Source organism: Leptosomus discolor, chromosome 17, assembly GCF_034619465.1.
Source record: "Leptosomus discolor isolate bLepDis1 chromosome 17, bLepDis1.hap2, whole genome shotgun sequence".
Classification (NCBI taxonomy): Eukaryota; Metazoa; Chordata; class Aves; order Leptosomiformes; family Leptosomidae; genus Leptosomus; species Leptosomus discolor.
In genome coordinates, this window is record NC_141407.1 from 7355378 (window position 1) to 7377327 (window position 21950).

The following is a 21950-nucleotide window of genomic DNA, read 5'->3' on the forward strand; positions in this document are numbered from 1 at the left end:
TTTCAGGTGTGAACACTGAGTCTGGAGACAATTTTAAGATGCAGCTGTGAAACCTATTATCAGCCTCCCTGCTATCAAATACATGAGGTTCAGGGCTGCACGTAACCACGGAGCAATTAAATGGCAGTCCTGGTGATGAATTACAACTGAGACCTCCTGGGGCTAAATAAATATTGGCTGATAACTACTGATAAAATTAATTTCCGTGTGCTTTTTTTAAAAGCACCCTTCCAGTATCTGTGCCCGATTGTGGTGCTGCATGTCTCCTGGGGGAAGCTGCATTAACTGTGGCATTTTCCCCCCCAGCACCTTGGGTTTCCAACCAGAGCTGGAATAAAAAATAAACCAAATAAATCTGTGTCCCTGCAGGAGCCAGGCAAGGGCAGGGAAAGGCAAGGCAAGGCAACACAGAGCGGGGCAGGGAAGGAGACAAGTGACAAGCTGAGGTTTTGGGTAACTGGTCTAAATGTCTTTCCCCCAGCTATCCCACCTCCAACGCATGAAAAAACTGCTGGGGTGCAGAGCATCCCTCGGAAAAGCCAGCAGGATGGGTGAAGCCAGCAAAGCGTTGGTGACAGAGCGGGGGGGTCCCCTGGGGGTGATGTGAAGAAGGAGAGCAGCAGGCTGGCAGTGCTTCACCCAGCACCCTGCCTGGGGGGAACGGGTGCAAGCCCATCTGCACAGGCACCGTTACACAGAGGCCTCTGCTCTTCGCTCTCCAAAGGTGGTTTGGAAAAAGGCAGAGAATGAATCTATGGAGCTTCTTGGAAAAACGGTCCTTTGCCAGTGACTTTGAGAGACGTCTGAGCAGGTTTTGTCTGTGCTGGTGTTTCATCTGAGGGCTTTCTCTCCCCATGCAGAAGGAGAGGCAGGAGGGCTGGTGCTGTGCGTCCCTGGGTGTAGCTTTCCCACTCTGTCTGGCTGCAGAGAGCAGCTGCACCGCCAGTGAAAAAGCATTTGGCTGAACATCTCATCCGCCTGGTTTGCAAGTGAAAATAAGGCTTGTCCAATGGCCAGCTCCACCCAGAGCAGAATAATCAGACCCTTTGGCAGATTATTGCTACTGTAATGAAATTTAGCTGTGCTGAGACTGCCAGTCCTCGAATGGGAAAAGTCCCATGTGGGTTCAGAGAAGTTTGGGGATGGATCTGTCAAAACTGCTGCTTCCCAGGGGTTTTGGCACTGCCTGGGGACACCCACTGCAGGCAAGAGTGGCCCTGCAGCTCAGCTCACCCTTAGCACTGATCCTGTCCCTACAGAGAGTCCCTCCCAGCCCTGGAGCCGTGTGGTCTCACAGAGCCATGATGAAGCTCCTGCCTGTTGCCCCTCTCCTCCTGCTTCTGACAACGCTGGAAGCCAGACCAAAACCTGCAGGTGAGCCCTGGCCGGTGGGAATTGCCTGGAGGAGAGAGAAGTGAGTGTGTCAAGGCAGTGAAGCCCTCGGAGGACAGCTTGCTGCTTGAGGTGGGGGGACCTGATGCCTCTTCTTTGGAAGCAGCTCCAGGAGGATGGAGGATCCCCCCCAGCTGTGGGACCTGAAATTCCCAGTGCTGCCCAGGGGAACGGGGGCCCAAGCCTGGCCCCCACCATGGTGGGTCTGGTGCCACTTGCTTCGGGCACGTCCTCAGCTTTGGCACAGCCCAGCTCAGGGCTTGTGACCCTCCTGCCCATGGGCTCCGACCTCGGCAGGAAGCACAGGCCTGAGAACCTCCTCCCTGCACGTGGGTCTCCTGATGAGGGTGACAAAGCAAACCCAGGGGTACAAGCCTCTCTCCTCCCAGGACAGAGGGGGCTAAATCAATTCCAGTTTAAAAATAGTGAAAACACCAAATGGAGAAAGGAGTGGGTATGTCTCAGAGAGCTTTGGAGCAGCTGAGATGACAGCCCAGGTTTGGGCACCATCCCAAGGGGACTCAAAGTATTTGCTTACCATTAGGGCCAAATTCTCCCAGGCTTGGGTACACACAGGCCAAGCCAAATATGTTCGTTGGCATTTCACTTGCTAAACACTCTCCCGGTTTGCACTGGATGCAGCACCCATATGTCCAAGAGAGGCTCTTTGGCTCGATCCCCGCCATGTGTGTGCCCTGAGCTGTGCTTTTCACTGTCTCATTTTCTGCCCTTAAAAAAACCACAAAGCAAGGCCTCATTTTAGGCAGAAACTGGCAAAATGCAGTGAAAACCAAGGGAAAGTGGAGCTGTGGGAGGAACAGAAGAATTGCCCAAAGCAGTATTTTCGTGCTTGGCACCGCAGCAGCAGGAGCCCATGCGGTGCATTGGTCTGGAGCAGGAGCTGCAGCTTGCAGAGGACAGCATGAGGCACTGGGCTGTTCTGCACTTTAATGCTCTGATTTGATGCAAAGATGAAGACACCACTGCCTAAACCTGTGCCTAAACCTTGGCGGGGTAGATGCTCTCAGACAGAGAGGCTATCTGCAGCCCCTGGGGCCGCCAGCTGTAGAAATGCAAGGAGCAGGAGGTGGGTCTGCCTGAAGGGACCGTGTCAGGGAGGAGGGGATGCTGCCATTTCCCTGTAGCCTCCCAGTACGTCTCCCCAGTCTGTCGTCCCTGCTCCCAGTCTGCCAGCACTCTCCATGGGTTTATTTGGCAGTGGGAACGTGCTGGTCTGTGGGCGCTGCCCAGACCTGCCCTCTCTGTCCCACACTGAGCACCCCTTAAGCCACATGACAGGCATGTCTCCACTCCCAGCCCTGCTCCCTGCAGGCAGCTGTGAGGCTAAACTGTCTCTTTGCCCCCTTCCAGCCCTGAAGTGTAGGACAGGTCCCCTGGACATCGTGTTTGTGATCGACAGCTCCCGCAGCGTGCGCCCCTTCGAGTTTGAGACCATGCGGCGGTTCATGATAGACATCATTGGCAGCCTGGATGTGGGCCCCAACGCCACGCGGGTGGGGGTGATCCAGTACTCCAGCCAGGTGCAGAACATCTTCTCCCTCAAGACCTTCTTCACGCGAGCGGACATGGAGAAGGCCATCAACAGCATCATCCCGCTGGCCCAGGGCACCATGACGGGGCTGGCCATCCAGTATGCCATGAACGTGGCCTTCACCGCGCAGGAGGGCGCGCGCCCTCTGCACAAGAAGATCCCCCGCATCGCCATCATCGTGACGGATGGACGGCCCCAGGACCGTGTCACCGAGGTGGCCACCCAGGCCCGAAACGCTGGCATCGAGATCTATGCCGTGGGCATCCAGCGGGCAGACATGAACTCGCTGCGGGCCATGGCCTCGCCGCCCCTGGAGGAGCACGTCTTCCTGGTGGAGTCCTTTGAGCTCATCCAGCAGTTTGGGAAGCAGTTCCAGGACAAGCTCTGCGGTGGGTGAGAGCCACGGCTGTGGGGTGGCAGGGGTGGCTCCGGTACCTGCTCCTCACCCAGGCTAGAAGATGACCTTCAGAGGGGTGTTTGGGGTGGCTGCCCTTGCTAGGAGCAGCGTGGACAGGGAAGTAACCTCCCTGGTGATGTGCTGGGGCAGATAGCCTTTGCTCTTGCTCACCTTTGCTCTTGCTCATCTTTCCTCTGCCGGGATGTGATAAGGAACGCTTCGAAAGCATTGCAAGCAAGTGCTTTTCTTCACCCATGCCTGGTAGCTCTGCCCAAAGCCAGGACATTACGGCAGCAGTGATGGGCATATTAAAGAGCAGGAAATGTGGAGCTGGTTTCCCTGGGTGTGACAGGGATGGGTGACACGTCCCCAAGCCCCGTATACATTTTGTGGCTCTCGCAGGGCCTCCTCCTACGCAGACACGTGCATGGCATCTGTGGCACATTTGTGTTTGATAAAACCCTGGCCGCGTGGTGCTGCTCTGGACCGTCCGGCCGGTCTCGGCTGGGAGCCAGGAGGCTGGTTTGCACCGTGGTTGTGCTGGCACGGGTCAGGAGCTTGCAGACTGGGACCTGTCTGTCCCCTCCTGTGCTGGCAGGCTTTGCCTGAGACCTGGCATTGCAGCAGGCTGGCAAGAACTTGCTCGCATGCTTCAGCGTCTGCTGAAGGGCAGAAGGCAGCTGCCAGCATCTTTCAGGCAGCGTTTCCTAACCACGGGCACATGCGTGACTGCAGGGCTGTGTTCGTGCCATGGTGAGTCCCTGCTTGCTGTGGCAGGGGGTCCAGGGATGACCAGATATTGCCTCCCGAGACCCTGATGTGCTCCTACACTTGACGCCTTTGCTTACAACACCCTGCTGATCGTCTGCCTGCCCTAGTGCCCGCTTCCCGGCTGGCTCTGCAGGCTCCTGGCCGCACGGAGACGCAGACCTGGCTCCTTCAGCATGTTCCAGCTGAGCTCAAGCTTTTGCTTACTCAGCTCAAGCTATCGGCAGTATCGATTAATATTGAGCATTGGTTTAGCGCTCGGGTAAATCAGAAACCCAAGGCGGTTCAGAAACCTGCCCCACAGTGTCCATGTCTGTGCACTGGAAATCAGTGGGTGAGCGCTGGGGCTGGAAGGGCTGGGGCTGTGTGGGTCATCCCGGTGGCTTTGGCTGCACGTGCCAGAGCCGGGTCCCTGAGCATCTGGTGTGCCTGTGGGCTGCTCTGATGGCCGTTCTGTCTTGCAGGCGTGAACATGTGCATGGAGCAGGAGCACGGCTGCCAGCACAGCTGCGTCAGTGCCCCCGGCTCCTTCTACTGTGAATGCAACCCGGGCTACAGGCTCAACGTAGACGGAAAGACCTGTTCCCGTAAAAACCCTTTTTTAATCCTGACTTTCATAGAGGGCTTGTAGTTACAGGTCTCATGGAGGGAAGCTGAAAGGCAGCAGAGGACCCAGCAAGGCCAGCAGCAGCCTGGGTGCTCTGTTCACTGGGCCCGCTGCCTCCCCAGTCTGTAATGACTGCGGACATTCATAATTGTCACCTCTCTGGGATGGGACACTTGGGCCTTATTTGAGCCCAACCAGCTGCCTGTCACCTGCGGGAGCTGTGCGCAGCGGGTACCGGAGGATGCACGTCCCAGCCACCAAAGCGCATAGCGTTTTGGCCCTGTATGTTGAGTGCAAAGCTGGATTAGTTGGTCTGGCCACCACGCTGGGACTTTTCCTTCTTGTCTCAGGGTGCTGGGAGCTTCCTCAAGGCTCTGCAGCAGTCCCTGCTCGGCTGCCTGGGGGAGGCTGGGACAGGAGGGTGACAAGGGTCTTGTTCCCCCTGCAGCCATCGATGCATGTGCAGATGGGAGACACGGCTGTCAACACCAGTGCATCAGCGCTCGTGGGTCGTACTCGTGCCACTGCCGCGCGGGTTACTACCTCAACCAGGACAAGAGGAGCTGCTCTAGTAAGTGGCTGTCTCCCCTCCTTCCCTTCTTCATTTGCTTCTTGCTCTTCCCCTTCTTCCCTTGTCTTCCCCTTTCTGCCCACCCCTCTCCTTCTCTCACCAGTGATCGATTACTGCAGCTTCGGAAACCACAGCTGCCAGCACGAGTGCGTGAACATCCCCAACGGACACCACTGCCGCTGCCGCAGCGGGTTCACGCTGCAGCCCGACAGCAGGTCCTGCAGGGGTACGTCCTGGCGCAGCGGTGTACCGCAGATACCTTTATGTCCTGCCCGGGTCCCAGGGGAAGGGCTGTTCCCGGACCACCCTGCCTGGATGGGGATAACCCTGTGCCCTTGGCTTGTCTTCCAGCCACCGACCTCTGCAACGGGGTGGATCATGGCTGCGAGTTCAAGTGCGTGAGCACGGAGGGCTCCTACCGCTGCGTGTGCCCCGAGGGCCAGCAGCTGCAGGCTGACGGCAAGGCGTGCAGCAGTGAGTATCGGGACGCGGCTCTTGGCACCTTCCTCGTCTGGGCTCTGTGCTCCTGGCCAGGGCTTACCGGCAGCTAGGCTGGGGTTTTAAGTGGGACTTTGTCTGAGCTGAGTTGGAAGAGGATGGAGAGCTGGCTGGCTTGGGGGAGCACCCCGGCTGCTGCGGGGATAGATGCAAGCTCGTGTCCTTGGAGACATGGCCCAGAAGATGCCACAGGAGCTTTGAGGAAAGGTTCAGGAAAAGGGAGACCTAGGAAAAGACTTTCAGGGGATGCTGGGGTGGAGGTTTTTGAGCTGAGACCCCTGGGCATGCTTTTCCCCACTTCCCGGCCTCACCCCAGCTGCAGTTCCAGAGGGCCCACACGGTGTCCTGAAGCCCAGCAGCTCTGCCCAGCGCTGGGCATCTTCATGCTGATGGTGCTGCTGGCCAGGCTGGTCCCTTCTCACCTTCCCCCTGTGCCCACAGAGTGCGGGGCTGGGCACGTCGACCTGGTGATGGTGATCGATGGCTCCAAGAGCGTCCGGCCCCAAAACTTTGAGCTGGTGAAGCAGTTTGTGAACCGCATCGTGGACCTGCTGGAGGTGTCCCCCCACGGCACACGGGTGGGGCTGGTGCAGTACTCCAGCCGCGTCCGCACCGAGTTCCCTCTCAACAAGTACCACAGTGCGGACGAGATCAAGAAGGCGGTGATGGAGGTGGAGTACATGGAGAAAGGCACCATGACGGGCCTTGCCCTCAAGCACATGGTGGAGCACAGCTTCTCCGAGCTGGAAGGTGCCAGACCTCCCTCCCACAACGTGCCCAGAATCGGGCTTGTCTTCACAGACGGGCGCTCCCAGGATGACATCTCCGAATGGGCCAGGAGAGCAAAGGAGTCAGGTGCGGGGGGCTGGGGAACCCCAAATTGTAGTGCTTTGGGCATCCCAGGATGGTTTCTCAGGATGGCATGGGGGAGGCTGCAGCACCCAGCCTTGGAGTGCTGCAACACCTGGTCTGCAGGGGCAGATGTGCCTCTGATGTGGTCGCAGGGTGCTCTGAGCAGCATCCTTTGTGCAGCAGCCTGCACTGCAGCGGTGCTGCTGCACTCCTGCCCGTCCTTTCCAAATTCCTGCCATGTATCTGGGAAGCCCGGGGGAAATCCTGCATCCTCGGCTTTGCTCCCTCTGGGCTTGGGGCTGCTTGATGCGGGGTGGCTGGCGCAGTGCTCAGGATCCATCCGTGCCACACAGGGATCGTCATGTTTGCTGTGGGTGTTGGCAAGGCCGTGGAAGAGGAGCTGAGAGCTATTGCCTCTGAGCCGGTGGAGCAGCACTTCTCCTACTCGGCAGACTTCACCACCATGACCCACCTCGTGGAGAACTTCAAGCTGAACATCTGCCCAGGTGGGTGCCCCTGACCACACTGGGGGGCTCAGCCCCCAGCTGGGGGGGAGCCCTCCTCTCCCCGCAGAGCCAGTGGGGTGGTCTGTGTGTTCGTCACCCTGCGTGTACCACAGGGCTGAGCTGGAGGGGTGTGAGCCTAGGCTGTTTCTGGATCTCACCAAGCAGTGTGGGTATAGAGGTGGGTCTCAGGGAGGGATTTGGAAGAGGAGAAGGTGGAACTGGGGGGTTTAGCACAAAAGTGTTAATGTGAGTGGCCACCCCAGTGCCATTACTTGGGCAGAGGCTGGGGTCACATCCTGCCTTGAGGGATGCGGCCCCAGCTCCGAACACAGCCTGTCTCCTTGTCCAGAGCTACGCTTCTGCTGCTGCCAGGTGCAGGAGGACTACGGTGGGTTACTGTGAGGGTCTCCCTGCCCTAGGGCAGAGTGGGTCTCCCCAGTGCCCTTGGGAACCCCGAAGGGCTGCAGACGTGAGGTCAGAATGCCCCCTGCCAACCCGGCTAGAAGGCAAAGTGAAGCTCAGCACTGGCTGTCCTTGGCACACGGTGACCATGTGCGTGGTAGCTCCGTGGGATGCCTGGCGGGGTGCCTGGCGGTGAGCTCGCTGGGCTCACAGGGATGCAGCCTGCAGAAAAGGAGTGAGGCTGGAAAAAGAGAAAACGGGAGACCTCCGAGGCTGGGGTCCAGCCCCAGTGGGTGGCTGCAGGGACAAGGGACTCGTGCTGTGTGGGAGCAGGGCAGAGCCAGGTGCTGTGGGGCTGTGGCTCTGACTGCGCCCAAACTCCTGTGGTCACAGAGGAGGGCAAAGGGGTGACGGAGATCCGCAGCCCATGTGAGTGCGAGGCACTGGTGCAGTTCCAGACAAACACCGTGGCCATCCTGCAGAGCCTGACCGAGAAAAATATCCTTTGGGGTGATGCCTGGGCTTGCCGGGGTGCAGGGCAGACTGCACACGGGGAAGGGAGGGATGGGTAAATGGGAGCAGGGAAAATGTTAGGCTCCTTCAAGGGGAAAAAGCTATTTGCCCACCAGACTGTCCAGCTCAGGCTGTTTCCTTAGCACATTCACTTGCTCAGATGACGGCCAGACTTGAAGACTTGGAAAAGCAGATTGCCAACAAGAAGTGAACCTTGCAGAGGGCTGCAGCGCTTGGACGGGGCACAGGGACGTACAGTAGCTACATGGCATTGTTATTGCTAGGTTATTGTAAAGCATCAGTGTTTGTTCTTGTATTGCAAAATCCCCGGAGGGATGCAGAGTGTATTTAAAAAAACAAAAATCCTAGAAAAAAACCAAAAAGAACTTCAGCAAAAACCCCTCCTGTGAAGCCAAGGGGTTCAGGTGTCGCTGTTGCCTTGTTCCTCCAAACCAGCAGGTCTGGGATGAGGCGGGATGACTGCGTGGGCAGGCTGGGCTTTGGATGAGGAGATGTGACACCCGGGCTTTGCCCCAGAGCACCTGGGGCGAACCAGCCCCTGCACAGCCCCCCCAGCCCCAGCGAGCTGCTTTGCGAGAGAAAATAACCCTACAGTGATCGCACCCTGAGAGCTTCTGCTGCCTCAGTGTCTGCTGCCAAGCGGTGGGGCAAGGAGAGCCGGGCACCGCGGGCAGTGCCCGGGGCCGCGTGCTGCCTGGCCGGCTGCCGGCATGGTGCCTGGGCGTGCACCCGTGGGAGAGCGGGCGGCAGGAATCGGCAGATTCCCTTGCATCCATTTTGGCAGAATTGTTTGGGAATCGGTCATTTTCTTGTTTCTTTTTTTTTTTTGTATCACATAGCAAAATGGTAATAATTCTTTCTATAAATATCTACGTGTGTGTATATATATATATGTGTTTCATTTTGAGAGCAGGGTAGTGCTATTTGTAAACACTTCTTTTATATAAAGAAATTTCTATCCTGACAATAAACACCCTGAAGATTTGTATGACATGGCCCTCTCCTCTTGGCTGGGCTGCAGGGCTACAGAGGCAGCTCTGAACCAGAACAGGGACCTCTGGAGTTTGCAAAAAACATGCCCCCTGTTCTCAGGCTCCAAAACCCTTTGTGAAAGTCTTTGCTCTATGGGCACCCCAGGATGCTGCAAACCCGTCCTCAGCTGGAGGGAGACAGTGTGGCAGAGGCCATGTCACCATTCCCAGTGTTTGCTCTGGAGCCTGTCCCTGTTGGAGCACAGGGAGCTCAGCGCCTGCTTTGGGGGGGGGGGTGTAAATGTGCCAGGTCAGTGGTGCAGGGCCATGTACACCCGTGTGGGCCACGGCCCTGGTGCTGGGACATGTCTGCTCGGGGCAGGAGAGCCACCGAGCTTCCTGGCTGGCTGCACAGGGAGGCATCCCATGCTGAGGCAGCTGGGGATCCATCTCCCGCAGGTGCATGGGGCAGAGGTGGATTTTTAATCACAGAATCCCACCTTGATGTTGCCCCCATGCCCCACACCTGGGGGCAAGGAGGGCTCCACTTAGTCCTGTCTCTTGCGTGCAGGCAGAGCCTGCTGGCTAGGGACAACGACAGGTTTTTGGAGGGGTCCTTTGTGGCTCCACCTTGCTTGCTGATCCTTTACCCAGGAGGTGAGAGCAAAGCAGGACTGAGAGGAACTGTTGCTTTTGAACCAGCACTTTGTTCAGGGAGGGATTTGTGTGCCCGGTGAGCTCATGGGGCTGTGCAGGGTGCTGTGCAGCCCTGCGCTGGTCGGGTGGGGAGGAGGAGGGTTACAGCCCTGGGGTCACACCACTTTGGCACAGCTCCTTCTCCCCAGGGATGCTGTTAATGGCTCCAGCACCCAGCTTGGCCAGTTTGCTTTGCACAGCCTGGGTGTTTCCACTGCTGTGAATAGTCCTGGTGGGTTTATAGGGCACTTTCAGGGGTGGCTGGGAGACACATCCTGCTAGTACTACTTTCCAGGAGCAGTTTGCTCAGTAGGGCTTGTATCCTGAAGGGTTGGAGCTGGGATGTGGTGAGGTTTTGTGTGCTTGAGCCTGGGATTTGGAGCCCAGGAGCAGGCAGTGGAAAGCAGGTCCTGGGCTGGCCTGTGGGGTTTGCTGGGGCTGCACTGGGGTGCAGCTGGGAAGTGCTCAGGTATTTGCTTTACAAGGCAAGGAGTAGCTTTTTCCACATGTGATTGCAAGCAGTGGTTTCCTCCTTCAGCATGGGGGGTTCGATGGGTTGTGAGCAGGGCTCTTGTCCCAGTTGGCTTGGACTGGGGCATTTGTAGCCTCATTATTTCTGTTTGCTGGGCTGGCAAATGAAGCACTGCTGGTCAGCTCTGTGCATAGCCCAACTGGCAGTCCCATGGCCCTCCTGTCAGCCCCACAGCCCACCCATCAGCCCCATATCCCATCCATGCACCCCCTCCCAGCCCCGCTATCCCTCTCACCTACCCCACAGCCCAGCAGACAGCCCTGGCTGGGGGGGGAGGGTTAGGGAGGTGCTGATGGTCACAAGCCACATCCAAGCTATTGCTACAGAGTGCCATGATGAACAAGCCACAGCAGTGTTGTTCTGCAGCCCCTAAACTGGGGACTGGGACTTCCCTGATTTATATGCAGCTCCCTAAAAAAGGCACAGTAACAGCGGAGAAAATTTAAAAATAAAAGTGTGGGGGGAAAGGAAGCAATTAACTGAGTGGAATTTAATAACTGGCTTGATTAGAGCAGATAATGGCACGCCCTGAGGGCATGATTAAGCCTCAGTTGGCCCAATGTAATTTTGGCAACTATTAAGGGAAGTTGCAGGCAAAGAGGAGCACGGCGTGGCCTGGGGGTGGCGAAGCATCGGTGGGGAGGAGCAGCAGGAGCTGGGCATCAGCTGCCGTGGGATTTTCGGGAAAGCATCCCCAGGACAGGCTGTGGGATCGCCTCTGGGAGCAGGGCCGTGCCTGCGTGGTCCTGCAGAGCCTCGTTACCAGCGTTTCACTAGATGGCACCAGACACAAGCACTAGTGAGGGTGCACTGGGGGCACCCCCTTCTCCCGGGCATCCCGAGGCGGTGGACCGGGCCTGGGGGCGAGCAGAGCATCCTCAGCCATGAGCTGGGGATGGATGGACAGAGCTTGGCCTCAGGCTGAAAGCATTGCATCCCCCGGTAGGGGACAAGGGCTGCTTTGCAGTGCACAAGCTGTTCCTCGGGGGCTTTGTGCACCCTGCTAAGGCTGGGGCTTGGCCACGGTTAAGCCCCGAGGTGGGGGCTAGCCTCCTTCCTGGCCATCCCCATGAAATACAAACTGGAGAGCCCTAGACTGGGCTGGGAAAGGGCAGCGTCTGCCGGCAGCATCCTCGGCGTTGCACAGGTCAGGTCTTGCTGCCCGGGGAGGAGGCTTGCAAAGAGATTGTCAGGGAGGAGAGTATGAGTAGTGGGTTACGGGGATGGCTCTGGGGGACCCGGGGCAACGGGTGCTGCACACATGGCAGAGTGCAACACAGGGACTGCAGGCAGCCCTGTGCGCAGAAATGTTGTGGTCTGCATTATTCCCTGGGAATTTGCAACAGAAGCAGATTCTAGACTTTCTCCCTATGGACTTCCTACGGATAAAGCACTATCAAAAGCCCTTCAGATGGATTTCTTCCCCCCAAAGGGTCTCTGCAGCTGAATCCAAGCCTTGCTCCTTGGTGTTTTCTCATCTCTTGGAAGTGCAGCCCCAAACACCACCTCATCTAGATTCTGGCACCAGCACTGTCCTCTCCAGCCCTGGCAGCAGCTGAACACCAAAGGGTTGCTTAAAAATTAATCCAATGCTTATATGTCTCATTAAAAGTACTAAATTGTTGGTGCACGGCCCAGAAAGTCTATTTGGGTTAGCTGAATACTCTCCCAGTTGTTCAACAAATGACTTTACAAAGAGCTAAACGCAGCCACAGAATCATTAGTGAAACTGGACAATAATTAACAGATATCCAGTAAGTTAAGGTCCGGTTAACATGGCACATCAAGACATGAGAAGGGAAGACTGAGGAGGAAAGGGCACAGTGAGTTGCCCACTGTGCCCTAGATGGAAAGTGGGGGCTCCAGGGGCTGGAGCAGAGCAATGGCAGGGAGCTCGGGGGCTGCATGGAGCACACAGGGGCAATGCCTGGGCTTTTGCTGCTCTTTGCCCTGCCCAGTTGCAAAATCAGGAGCTGCCCCAGCCTGCCCTTAGCAGGAGCACAGGGTGTTTGACTGTGGGGTGCCTTCCCCTCCCAGGGCATTCCCAGCGCCTGTTTCCAGCACAGCTCGGGTTCCTGCCAGCCCCAGAAATCCCAAGGAAAGGCTCCAGGAACCTGTTACACAAGGCGAGGGGGACATTGACTCATTGGTGGGAAATGGAGTAATTTCCCATTGCCCAAGAGCACCTAAAGAAAACAGCTTTGCCCAGAGCGGGGGTACAATCTCCTTGTAAGGGAGAAAGATGGAGGCCTGAAGGCTGGTGAGATCTTTGCCCTCTGAGCAAGGACTACAGCCCCTTATCCCTACAGCCATCAAGAGCTAGGGCTCAGTCACACCAGGGATATTTGGCTGATGACAGGGCTGTACGGAGCGAATGCTCCTCACCCCAGTGAGGCCAGCTACTTTCTTCCAGCACCAACCTGCTTCCTGCATGGCAGCAGCCATCCAGAGAAGATGCTGAGGTTCAGGTGACACCCCCCCACACCCCGAGCTTGGGAAAGACTCACGCTTGGCTAAGCCAAAGCTGCTTTCCCCAGCCTAGCTTATGCAGGAGCCAGGAGGGTTTGGGGCTCAGGCAGGTTTCCTCTGGGAAAACCTCACAGGATCATCCCTGGGAAAGCCCAGGCAGCCCCATGCTGATCTGGTCGTGCTGTAAGGTTTGGTTTGCAGGTCCATGTGGAAGCATGGTACGGAGGGAAACCCACATCATGGACCCCTGGAAGGGAACACAGCATGGTCACCGCAATGGTTTCTCCTGAAGAAGCATCCCTGCCCAGAATAGAGCAGCTCCACCAACTCCAGCCTGCTTGGGGGACAATGCCCTGGACTCTGCCCTTAGCTTGTCCCTCAGCCCCAGGTGTGGCTGCAGGGGACAGTTGTGCAATGGAATAATTCCTTTTCGAGCAATTGAACAATCCAGTTTGTATCTTGTGCAAAAGGCTTCCAGAAAACACAACGCAACAGCAGAGGAAAAAGGTACAAACATCGGTACGTGCCCAGCCCCCTTCCCCACCCCCATCCTCCCCAAGGGTTTAAATGACAGCGTCCCCCAGCTCTCCACACTCACACCTCTCAGGGGCACAGCAGCATGAAGTCGGTGGCCGCCCTCCTCCTGGTGGGGATGCTCATCCTCTGGACAGAGGTGCCGACAGGTATGAGATCTCCTAGGGTAAGGTACAGGGAGGAAAAGCGCAGGGGCTGGGAAGGAGCCATGCTTGCAGGGACACTGTGGGATGGGAGGGGATGGGGGCATTTGCTGGGGAGCATCTCCCCAGGGCCCCTTCAGCTGCCAGCAGCCTGAAGCGAACAACTGCCTCCTCTTGCAGGCAGTGCCTGGTCCTGCCCACCCGTCCACATCACCTGCATGATGGTCAACCCACCAAATAAGTGCTACACCAACCGGCAGTGTCCACGGTTCAAGAAGTGCTGCCCATCCTTCTGTGGGAGGAGATGCATCTCGCGCCCGTCTTCCCTCCCCCTCTCCTATGGTAGGGTCTTGGAGGGGAGGCAGCCCTTCCTGCCCCCACCTCCCCGGGTAGCAGAGGGGGGATATGGTGACAGCAGCTCTGGGCAGGGAGCTGTGTCCGGCTGCCAGAGCTTTCCACTGTCAGGCTGGTGGGGTGACTGATGGCCAAACATGTGGGCTGGGGTTAGTCTGACCACCAGGACAAACCTGTCGCTTTCCTTCCCTTTTTCCAGCGTGAGCTACTGCTCCCAGGACAGACCCAGGACCTTCTCAGTATCCCCTTGCCATCTCTGGCACCAGCCAGCCGTCCGAGCCTCTGCTAAGGCTTGTCATGCCCAATGCCAGCTCCTGGGAGGATGGGGACAGCACCAGCCCACCAGACCACTTGGCTCCAGGACCACCTTGGCTCCAGGACCACCCCTCTGACTGCTGCTGCACAGTGCTACGTGCCACCTGCTCACCCTCTCCCTCTGCTTCCCCACTGCTGTGTTAACAAATAAAAGAGCTCGGCCCAGGGATGATTGTGATGTGTGACTTTCTTTCCCCAGCTCCTCCTGCCTCTCTTCAGGCCCAACCTGGCACATGCTCCCACTGCTGCTTTCACCCCAGAATTTCTGCCTGGGGAAGAGGATGAAGACAGTCCAGCTGCACACCTAGAGAGGGCTTAGGGGCTGGCTTGGGGGAGCAAATCCATCCAGAGGCATATAAACCCCAGGAGAAGAGGGTAAAGGGAAGGGACTGGAGCAAAACATGATGGGAAACTTTAGGGGACGCTCCTGGCAGGATGTGAGTGGCCTTGGAGAACAGCATGTCCCCCAGACACAACCCAAGCTGGACCAGGGGGCTGACCATGCCTGCTGGGGGGGGGGGGGGGGGATGCAGGAGGCAGAGCCTCCCTGTGGGTACCCCACTTGGGGCACACCTGGAGGGCAGAGGACAGGGGTTTCATAGACCCAAAGCCCAAGTGGTTCCGAACCCCTCACTGAACCTGAGCTGCTGGGGAAAATTCAGCTGAAGAGAATTGCCTGGGAAAGCCTCCAGCCAGGGCACAAAACCACAGGTCTAAGGGGTTCTTATAATTTTCGTACAGCTGAGTGCCGGGGCCAGAAATTCAGGAAATTCTGAGAACCATCAGCAGGAGAGAGCGTGTGCAGCCTGAGTGACCTGCCCAGCATCCGCCCAGGGCCAGAGCACCACCCAGCCTGTGCTCATGCCCAGCAAACAGTGCCTGCCAGCCCTTCCCCAGCCCCATGGCTGATGCCAGGCTTGCATCTCCCATCATCACATTCTGAACAAGCAGACCCAGCCCAGACTGGGCGAGGAACCTTGTCTGTCTGCATACACTAGAGAGAACAGAGAGGAAAATGAGCGAGTGCTGGACAACAGGGGGAAAGGAGCATTTGGGTGGCTGGAAGGGAGGAGACACTTTGCCTCTATCTCCTTTGACCTGCAGGCAGACCCCGCAAGCAGCCCAGCTCCCGGCCCCTCGCATCTCCCTGCCCAGGAGGAGCATCCTGCAAGGTGCCTGGTGCAGGAGCTGATGTGTAAGGGCTGTGCTAATGATCCCCATTGCCAAGGCAGTCTGGAGAGCAGCATGAACTGGTCAGTTGTTTAAACCACCCACAAATGCAGCAGGATGAAACCTCTGGCTGTGGGAAAGACATCTCACATGGCCCAAGGCAGACACTGGAAGCTCCCTGGCCAAGGCTGGGGAAAGCATCTGCTGGAGCGAGTCGTTCCCTGGTGGAATTGGAGGGAGGTGAAGACTCAAATTATTCAGTGACTGAGAAGGAAGAAGTCCTATGGTGAAAGACCACCTCTGCTTAGCTCAGCCAAGGGAGGGCAGAGAGAACTCGTTTCCAGGGGACGCTGGAAATGCCAGGTGATCTGGCAGGGACAGGCAAAGCAAGGGCTGGGAGCTCATCAGCCAAATTCAGAGTAAAATCAGATATTGCTTCTGACCAGTGCAGTGTCCTACTGGGGGAAAAATCTCTGCCAGCTTTTCACCAACTCACCCCTCTGAGTGGGAAGCACTGTGCCACACAAGCCATGGGGTGACAGGGGCAGAGCGGCTCCCTCAGCTGTCCCCACACCGAGGCAGCCCAGCCTGGCAGCAGATTCCACCTCCCGCCCATCATTAGTCACAGATCGCAGCCCTCCGTCTTCCATCAGGACCAGCTATTATCAGCTATTAAGCAGGCATTTCCATACAGCTGGCTAATTTGATAATGCTGCAATTATCTTGGTTTGTTAACAAGATTAAATTGCTAATTGCTTTGATTAAACACAAAGCTCCAGGCATAGGGTGCCTCTCTGCTGGCAGCACTCATGGTCCTGCAGAGCCTGACGGCTGCCATGCCTGGGGCAGCAGCTCCTCTGCAGAGACCAGAGCAAGGCAGTAGCCCAGGAGGGCTTGATCCTCCCAAAGACTGCTGCCTGGGGCCTCCAGATCCCTGTGCAAAGCCCCGGAGAGGTCCCTCCTCTTCCCCGAAACAGAGCCAGCTTTGCCCATGTCACCGTTGTCACCCAGCTTCTGGCCTGGGCAGGCACGAGGAAATGGCTTTGAGGCCAGAGGATGCTATGGGGACATCTGGTCTGCCTTGGTCCTGCGGCTTTCTGCTTGGCAGCACTGCAAGTTAGAAATCCCAAGGCAATGCACCGTGTACATCCACCTGCAGCTGTGTCAACAAATCCTCTGCCCTCCTCTCCCCAGGCACAGCATTTCCAGCAACACCCAGCTCACCAACACAGCTGTACTGGGGAGCTCCCATCACTATGGATTATAGTCACACCCCACCCCACCCCCCCCATGCAGCCAGAACCCACCTGGGAGGATCTGGGTAATGCACAAAAACACGCACAGGGAGGGATCGCTGGTTGTAGTGAGGTCGTGGCAGCACGCTTTGACTGCAAATGCTTTGGATCCAGGTCTCTGGGGAGGAAGGGAATTCCCCTCTCTGCCCTAGGAACGTGATAGCGAGATGGCAGGAAAAGCAGCAAGTCCTCTGCCAGAGAGATGTTTCCACTCTGGTTCCTCCCACATCATCTGCTTCTGCAGGGCTAGAGCAGCCTGGAGACGGAGAGGTTCGCTTTCTCTGCCTGGGGGCTTACCACAGCTCAGGCCTCGCTGTGGTGGGACCTTCTCCTGGGATGATCCCACCAGGTCTGGTGTTGGGAATGTGGGCAAAGGCTGCACTCAAGCACTCAGCTTTGGGTTAGAAACATCCACTGTGGCATGTCAGAGCAGCAGCACCATTGCAGGGCAGGGAGTCGTTCATCTCCCTTTGCATGTGGCAGGTCTGGCTTACTCCATCTTCCCTCAAAACAGGGGTTCTAGGGCCAGTCATTCTCTGATTAATCCCAAAGGAAACATCCAACACTCCCTGACATCCCAGGGGATGGGATCCAGAGGGGCTCCCCAGGGAGCCGTCGCCATCATGGAGGCAGCCTTGCTCCATACAGAAATGCACTTTGGTCCACTCTGAGGTGGAGACAGGGCAGAGGATGGAGATGTAAGGTTTCACCCACAGCATACCTCTTGCACACCTGAACGTCTTTTTAGTATTTTATTGGATCCTTCTCCCTGCATATTTTATGCTCTGGCTCAGGAGACTGAGTGATCAGGGTCTGAATACAGAACAGTTTTGCGCTCAAGAGTGATGCGAGACCTTTTCAAGAGACAATTCAAACCAGCCTAATAAGAATTACCACAGCTTTGAAAACCTTTGAAAAGGGAGGGTTACGTAGCTAGCCTGGCCCAGGAGTGGGAAGCTGTAGTCCCAGCAGGATGCAGCAATTGCACCAAATCCAGACGAGAAAATACCGCGGGCTGAGCAGATCCACTCGGCAGCAGCTCTGACCATGGTCGGGTGCTACACACAGCCCTCACCTCTGCAGAGAAGCAGCAGTACTTCAAGTTGGGAAAAGGAGTCAATACCATTCGGGTCCCCACCATAAAAGAAATATATACACACCTCTGCAGAAAAATAAACCATCCTCATGCTGCTGAAGGTCAACAGATGTGTGACTTCTGTGGGAAGATTTATACAAACTCAGCTCCTCACCTGGATGGAGTCACCCTCCAGCCACAGGGAGAGGGTAGTCAGGGCCAGAGCGGTCTCACACCAGCTGATGCCCTCCAGCATTTTCTTTCTGAAGACACAGGGATGCCTTTTTTTCCTGTGCGGGAGTCTTGCCATGAACGTGCTTTGTCTTGTCTGGCCAGGATGCAACCAGTAATGCTTCTGGGTGACCTCACACCCTCTCCAAACACGGTGAGTGGGAACACATGGCACCAACTCCTGCTGTGCTGGGAGGGCAGAGGGGGAGCCACATCCCAGAACTCTGCACAACGGAGAGGGACTGCATCTGCCACCAGGAAGCCTTCGAGACAGCCAGGGTGGAAGCTGTCCCTTCCATCTGGCTCCAGCCCATCACCCTGGCTGTGCATCGCACCCAGCCCCTGCGTGCTGGCGAGCCCTAGAGCAGTGGGGTCTGGCAGGGGATGCCGGAGCAGCCTGCAGTCATTTCTCCCCTGCCTCAAGTGCTGCCAAGCCTCACAAGCTGCTTGTGACAAAGCCCTTAGACATGGTGTAGCAACAGCTCTGGGTGCCCCACGACAGCCAAGAGGCAGCAGAGCTGTGCTGAGCTGCTTGGCTCCATCCCTCGCTTCAGCCCACCAGGAATCCTCACCAGGCTGCTCTCTGCTGCAGCCGCACAAGGTTGCACACCCAGGAAGCCTGTCAGATGCTGGCAGGACTTCCCTGAGCCAGGGAACTGAAAGGAAAGGAAGGCAAAACACCATGGCACTGTCAGCACCCTGTAGCTGGGGGAGATCCCTGCATGCCAGCAGCCCCTTGTCCCCAGGCAGAAAGAGGGCAGAGGAGACAGAAACCTCTTTGCTCTGCAGTAAGCCACACAGCGTGAAGACGTGCGAGAGCTCAGCAGGAGGCTGGGCAGCAGCGCAGGCAGGGCTGGGGCTGCAGGGCTCCCTCTTCCATGCCCTCTCTGCAGCCCCAGCTCTAGGCTCCAGGGCCAGACCTGCAGCCCCTCAGACAGGCTGATGTTTGCATTCAGCCAGGCAGCTGGGACGTTACACAAATAACAGCTCTGGCAAAGGCTGGCAAAGCACTTGCAGACTCACACGAAGCAGTTTGCAGAGAGGAAAGCACCCTCAAAGCACCTCCCAGAGGCACCTGCCCTGCAACAGCCCCTGCTCACACACCAAACTGCAGCACAGATCCCAGCTCACAGCCCACACACATGCTCTGGGGCAAGGTCAGGGTCATAAAGTCACCATCATCCCCAAATCCACCAGCAAAGGCACCAGGGTACCTGCACACCCCCTCCTAAACAGGGCCACTGACCTGCAGAGAGACCCTCCCAGATGAAACCGGTGACTCCCCATAGCAAAGTGCTGTGGAAGAGAAGGGTGGGCTATTTATGCTATAGGTCAGCCCAGACAAGCTCCTGCCACTCCCTGGCTCCAGCTGCAGAGGGGAAGCCGTTTCCCAGCAACTTCGGGTCCCGACACCAGCTCCCCATTAGTGCCAGCAGCATCGCACAGGGGAATTCCTGCCTCTTCAGCCCTGCCTGTGCCAAGGCGCGCGCAGATGCTCCTTTCCCCGACAACTATGTAGGTTAATAACATGCAATGTGATTGCAAGACACAGGGAACCGCAAAGCTATGTCAATATTTAGCTTTTACACATTTGGCTAATTAGAGAGCAACCTGTGATTCCCTCCGAAGGAGGCACGGCTGCTTCGCCCCTCTCCCTTCCCTTCTGTGTGTTCCCAGTTCAGATGGGATAAACGTCAGCTTATTATTTCTGGAGTTCGCTGATCGCAAACGGTCTGTCCCAAAATGCTATTCCCAGGCACTGGATGTCAGAAATCATTATACTAAATAAAGCTTCATGAATGATTCATGAAGCTGGGATTCACATTAATCAGGGAGAGATGGGCAAAAGCAGCGCAGCATCGCAGACCGCTGTGTCGTGTTCTTGCACAGGCAGGCAAAGGGAGAGCTCTGGACCTTCCAGGCAGAAATCAGAGATATGGTGCAAATTGGAGAAACACCCTGGTCCCAGCACGATTGCAGCCTGACCGAGCGGAGACCAAAAGCAGGCAGTGGGCCACTGCCCAAATACCTTTCTGCTTCAGGAGCTCCTGTGACTCGATCACGTTAATGAGCCCAGGGCAGCCGGCTGCTGCTCCGAGCATCCTCAGAGATGCACGACTGCTTTTCACATTAGCCCTGGTCTCCAGCACGGGGCTGAGCCAGCGCTCGGGTCTCACGTAGCGACTCCCTTGGCTTTGTGCGCTATGGCCACTGAAAATAGAAAAATGTTTTTCTGAAATGTCATCGGGAGGCTCCGTCCAGGGCTCAGGCGAACCGGGCTTCTGCCTGGATGCCACACTGCATTCCAACACGGGCTGTCTCAGGGCACAAATGCTTCTTCCTCAGCTCCAAGACTTTGGAAAGAAGGTAGACGTGCCCTCTCTTGGTACCCGAATCTGCCTAAAAAACTCAAGTGCTGAACTCTGTAAATCAAGGAGTGAGGGGTGCCCTCAGCATGGCGATGTTGGTGGAAGGAGGCAATGAAGAATCCTGTGTCTATTTTGTAGGAGCAAGTGCCTGTGCCTCTCCCAACCAGCCAGGCTCAGCCAGCGAGCTCTCATCCCTGAGTCTGCCCCGGCATCCCTGGCTGCTCCCCTGCATCCCTGGCTGCTCCTCTGCCGCTTGCTCAAAGACTCCTGGTAAAAACCCCTCAAAATGACAAAAATATGGTGACAAGCAGCCAGGCCAGCTGTACAGCAGGGAAAAATCCATAGCTGGCATTGCAAAATCTGGGCTCTGACATGAAGGTAGCAGAGATTCTCCATGCAGCAGTGGAGGAATATCTATCAGGAGGCTCAGGAGCCGTCAGACACTCCTGCTCCCCGCCCCCCCGCAGCTCTGCAGCCTTTCAGGGTCTGGCAGTGAGTCACCAGCCCTGAACCACAGCAGGGCTGATCCCCCACCGAGGGCACCTGGGGGGAGCGAGCGGGTCCCATGCCAGCCTGGGCCCCCAGAGCCACCCTGCAGCTTTGGAGTGGCACCCCACCCCACTCCCCCACGCTCCAGCATCTCACAGGGTGGATCGCCGATGCCATAGCTCCATGAGCCCCAAGTCCTCCTTGGATTGAGGTGTCCTGCCCATGCAGGGATGATATCTGCAGGAGGGAGAGGCAGAGATGGGATGGAGGAATCCAGCAGGTCCCCCATCATCCTTCAGAGCTTTGAACCTGAAGACCCTCTGCCACCAGTGCCACTCACCACCCCCAGCACTGCCAAACTTGCTACAGGGAGCCCAAAAGACAGCATCCTTGCAGAGATGGGTGAGCCTCTCCCCTTCAGCCCATGCCCCCTTAATCTGCAGTTGTAATTTCTTCTGCCAGCACAGAGGCAGCTGGAGGCAGAGCTGCAGTGGGATCTGGGTGCTCACCGAGAGCCTCAAACCACTGGGGCACTTCCACGTGCAAAATAACAATAATGACAATTCATCGGTAGTTTTGACTTGAAATTTCTAGCTGTGTCATCACAGCCGGGCAGGGACTGAAGGGGCCCAAACCCAGCGGCCGCTCTCTGTCCCCAGCTGGGGTGGAGAGGCAGAGCCCCAGGGCAGGTTTGCTGCCCCTGCTGCCAGCGATGCCAGCTCCTTGCCTGAGGTTGCTACGGGATGAACATATCTTCAGGATCAACTGTCTCAGGGAAATGGCATCTCCCTTTATCCCAACCCCCTGTATTGCATGGAGAGAGGGATTTCTAACTTGTCTCCTCATATCATCACTAAATACTAATTTATAAGGCAGTGCTGTGTCCGGGGCAGCACAGGGGCAAGGGATGGACCTCCTTGCTCCATCCTGCCTGGCCATGCCCAGTGGGGGTCAGGGACCACCACGTGCTCCCTCTGTGGCCACGGCCACGGCTGTGCCCAGCTATCAAAAGCAAAGCGCAGGGCAAGTGCCTGCACTGCATGAACCTGTGGAGAGCCGAAGGCTCAGCTGCACTCTTGATTTCTCACATGATCTGACCTGCAGCATTGTAAGATTTAATTACAGTGAAATTTGTGCTTCCATCTTCACCTGCTTCTCTCCTGGTGGAGAAAGCAAGCAGTGAGCCTACGCTGCCTCTGCAAGCCTGGCCATGATGATTAGTTGCTGT

General features: G+C 56.9%; 2 protein-coding genes across 2 annotated transcripts; both read left to right on the forward strand.

Moving 5' to 3' along the window:
* Positions 1–1301: 1301 nt before the first annotated feature.
* Positions 1302–8269, forward strand: MATN4 (matrilin 4). The gene is made up of 10 exons (XM_086474798.1): positions 1302–1374; positions 2764–3333; positions 4574–4696; positions 5165–5287; positions 5391–5513; positions 5639–5761; positions 6227–6640; positions 6991–7143; positions 7939–8043; positions 8211–8269. Exons 1-10 carry the CDS (start codon positions 1302–1304, stop codon positions 8267–8269), a joined length of 1866 nt encoding a protein of 621 aa, XP_086330924.1.
* Positions 8270–13346: 5077 nt separating this feature from the next.
* Positions 13347–14260, forward strand: LOC147414219 (caltrin-like protein 2). Its single transcript, XM_086474878.1, has 3 exons — positions 13347–13430; positions 13605–13766; positions 13978–14260. Exons 1-3 carry the CDS (start codon positions 13367–13369, stop codon positions 13980–13982), a joined length of 231 nt encoding a protein of 76 aa, XP_086331004.1. The 5' UTR covers positions 13347–13366; the 3' UTR covers positions 13983–14260.
* The last annotated feature ends 7690 nt before the right edge of the window (positions 14261–21950 follow it).

Excerpts from the sequence above, each read along its gene's own strand:
- MATN4 (XM_086474798.1), top strand. The coding sequence starts at position 1,302 with ATGATGAAGCTCCTGCCTGTTGCCCCTCTCCTCCTGCTTCTGACAACG. Across the intron at positions 1,375-2,763 it reads AGCCAGACCAAAACCTGCAG|CCCTGAAGTGTAGGACAGGT; the intron begins GTGAGCCCTGGC and ends GCCCCCTTCCAG. Across the intron at positions 5,762-6,226 it reads TGACGGCAAGGCGTGCAGCA|AGTGCGGGGCTGGGCACGTC; the intron begins GTGAGTATCGGG and ends CTGTGCCCACAG.
- LOC147414219 (XM_086474878.1), top strand. The coding sequence starts at position 13,367 with ATGAAGTCGGTGGCCGCCCTCCTCCTGGTGGGGATGCTCATCCTCTGG. Across the intron at positions 13,431-13,604 it reads CTGGACAGAGGTGCCGACAG|GCAGTGCCTGGTCCTGCCCA; the intron begins GTATGAGATCTC and ends CTCCTCTTGCAG.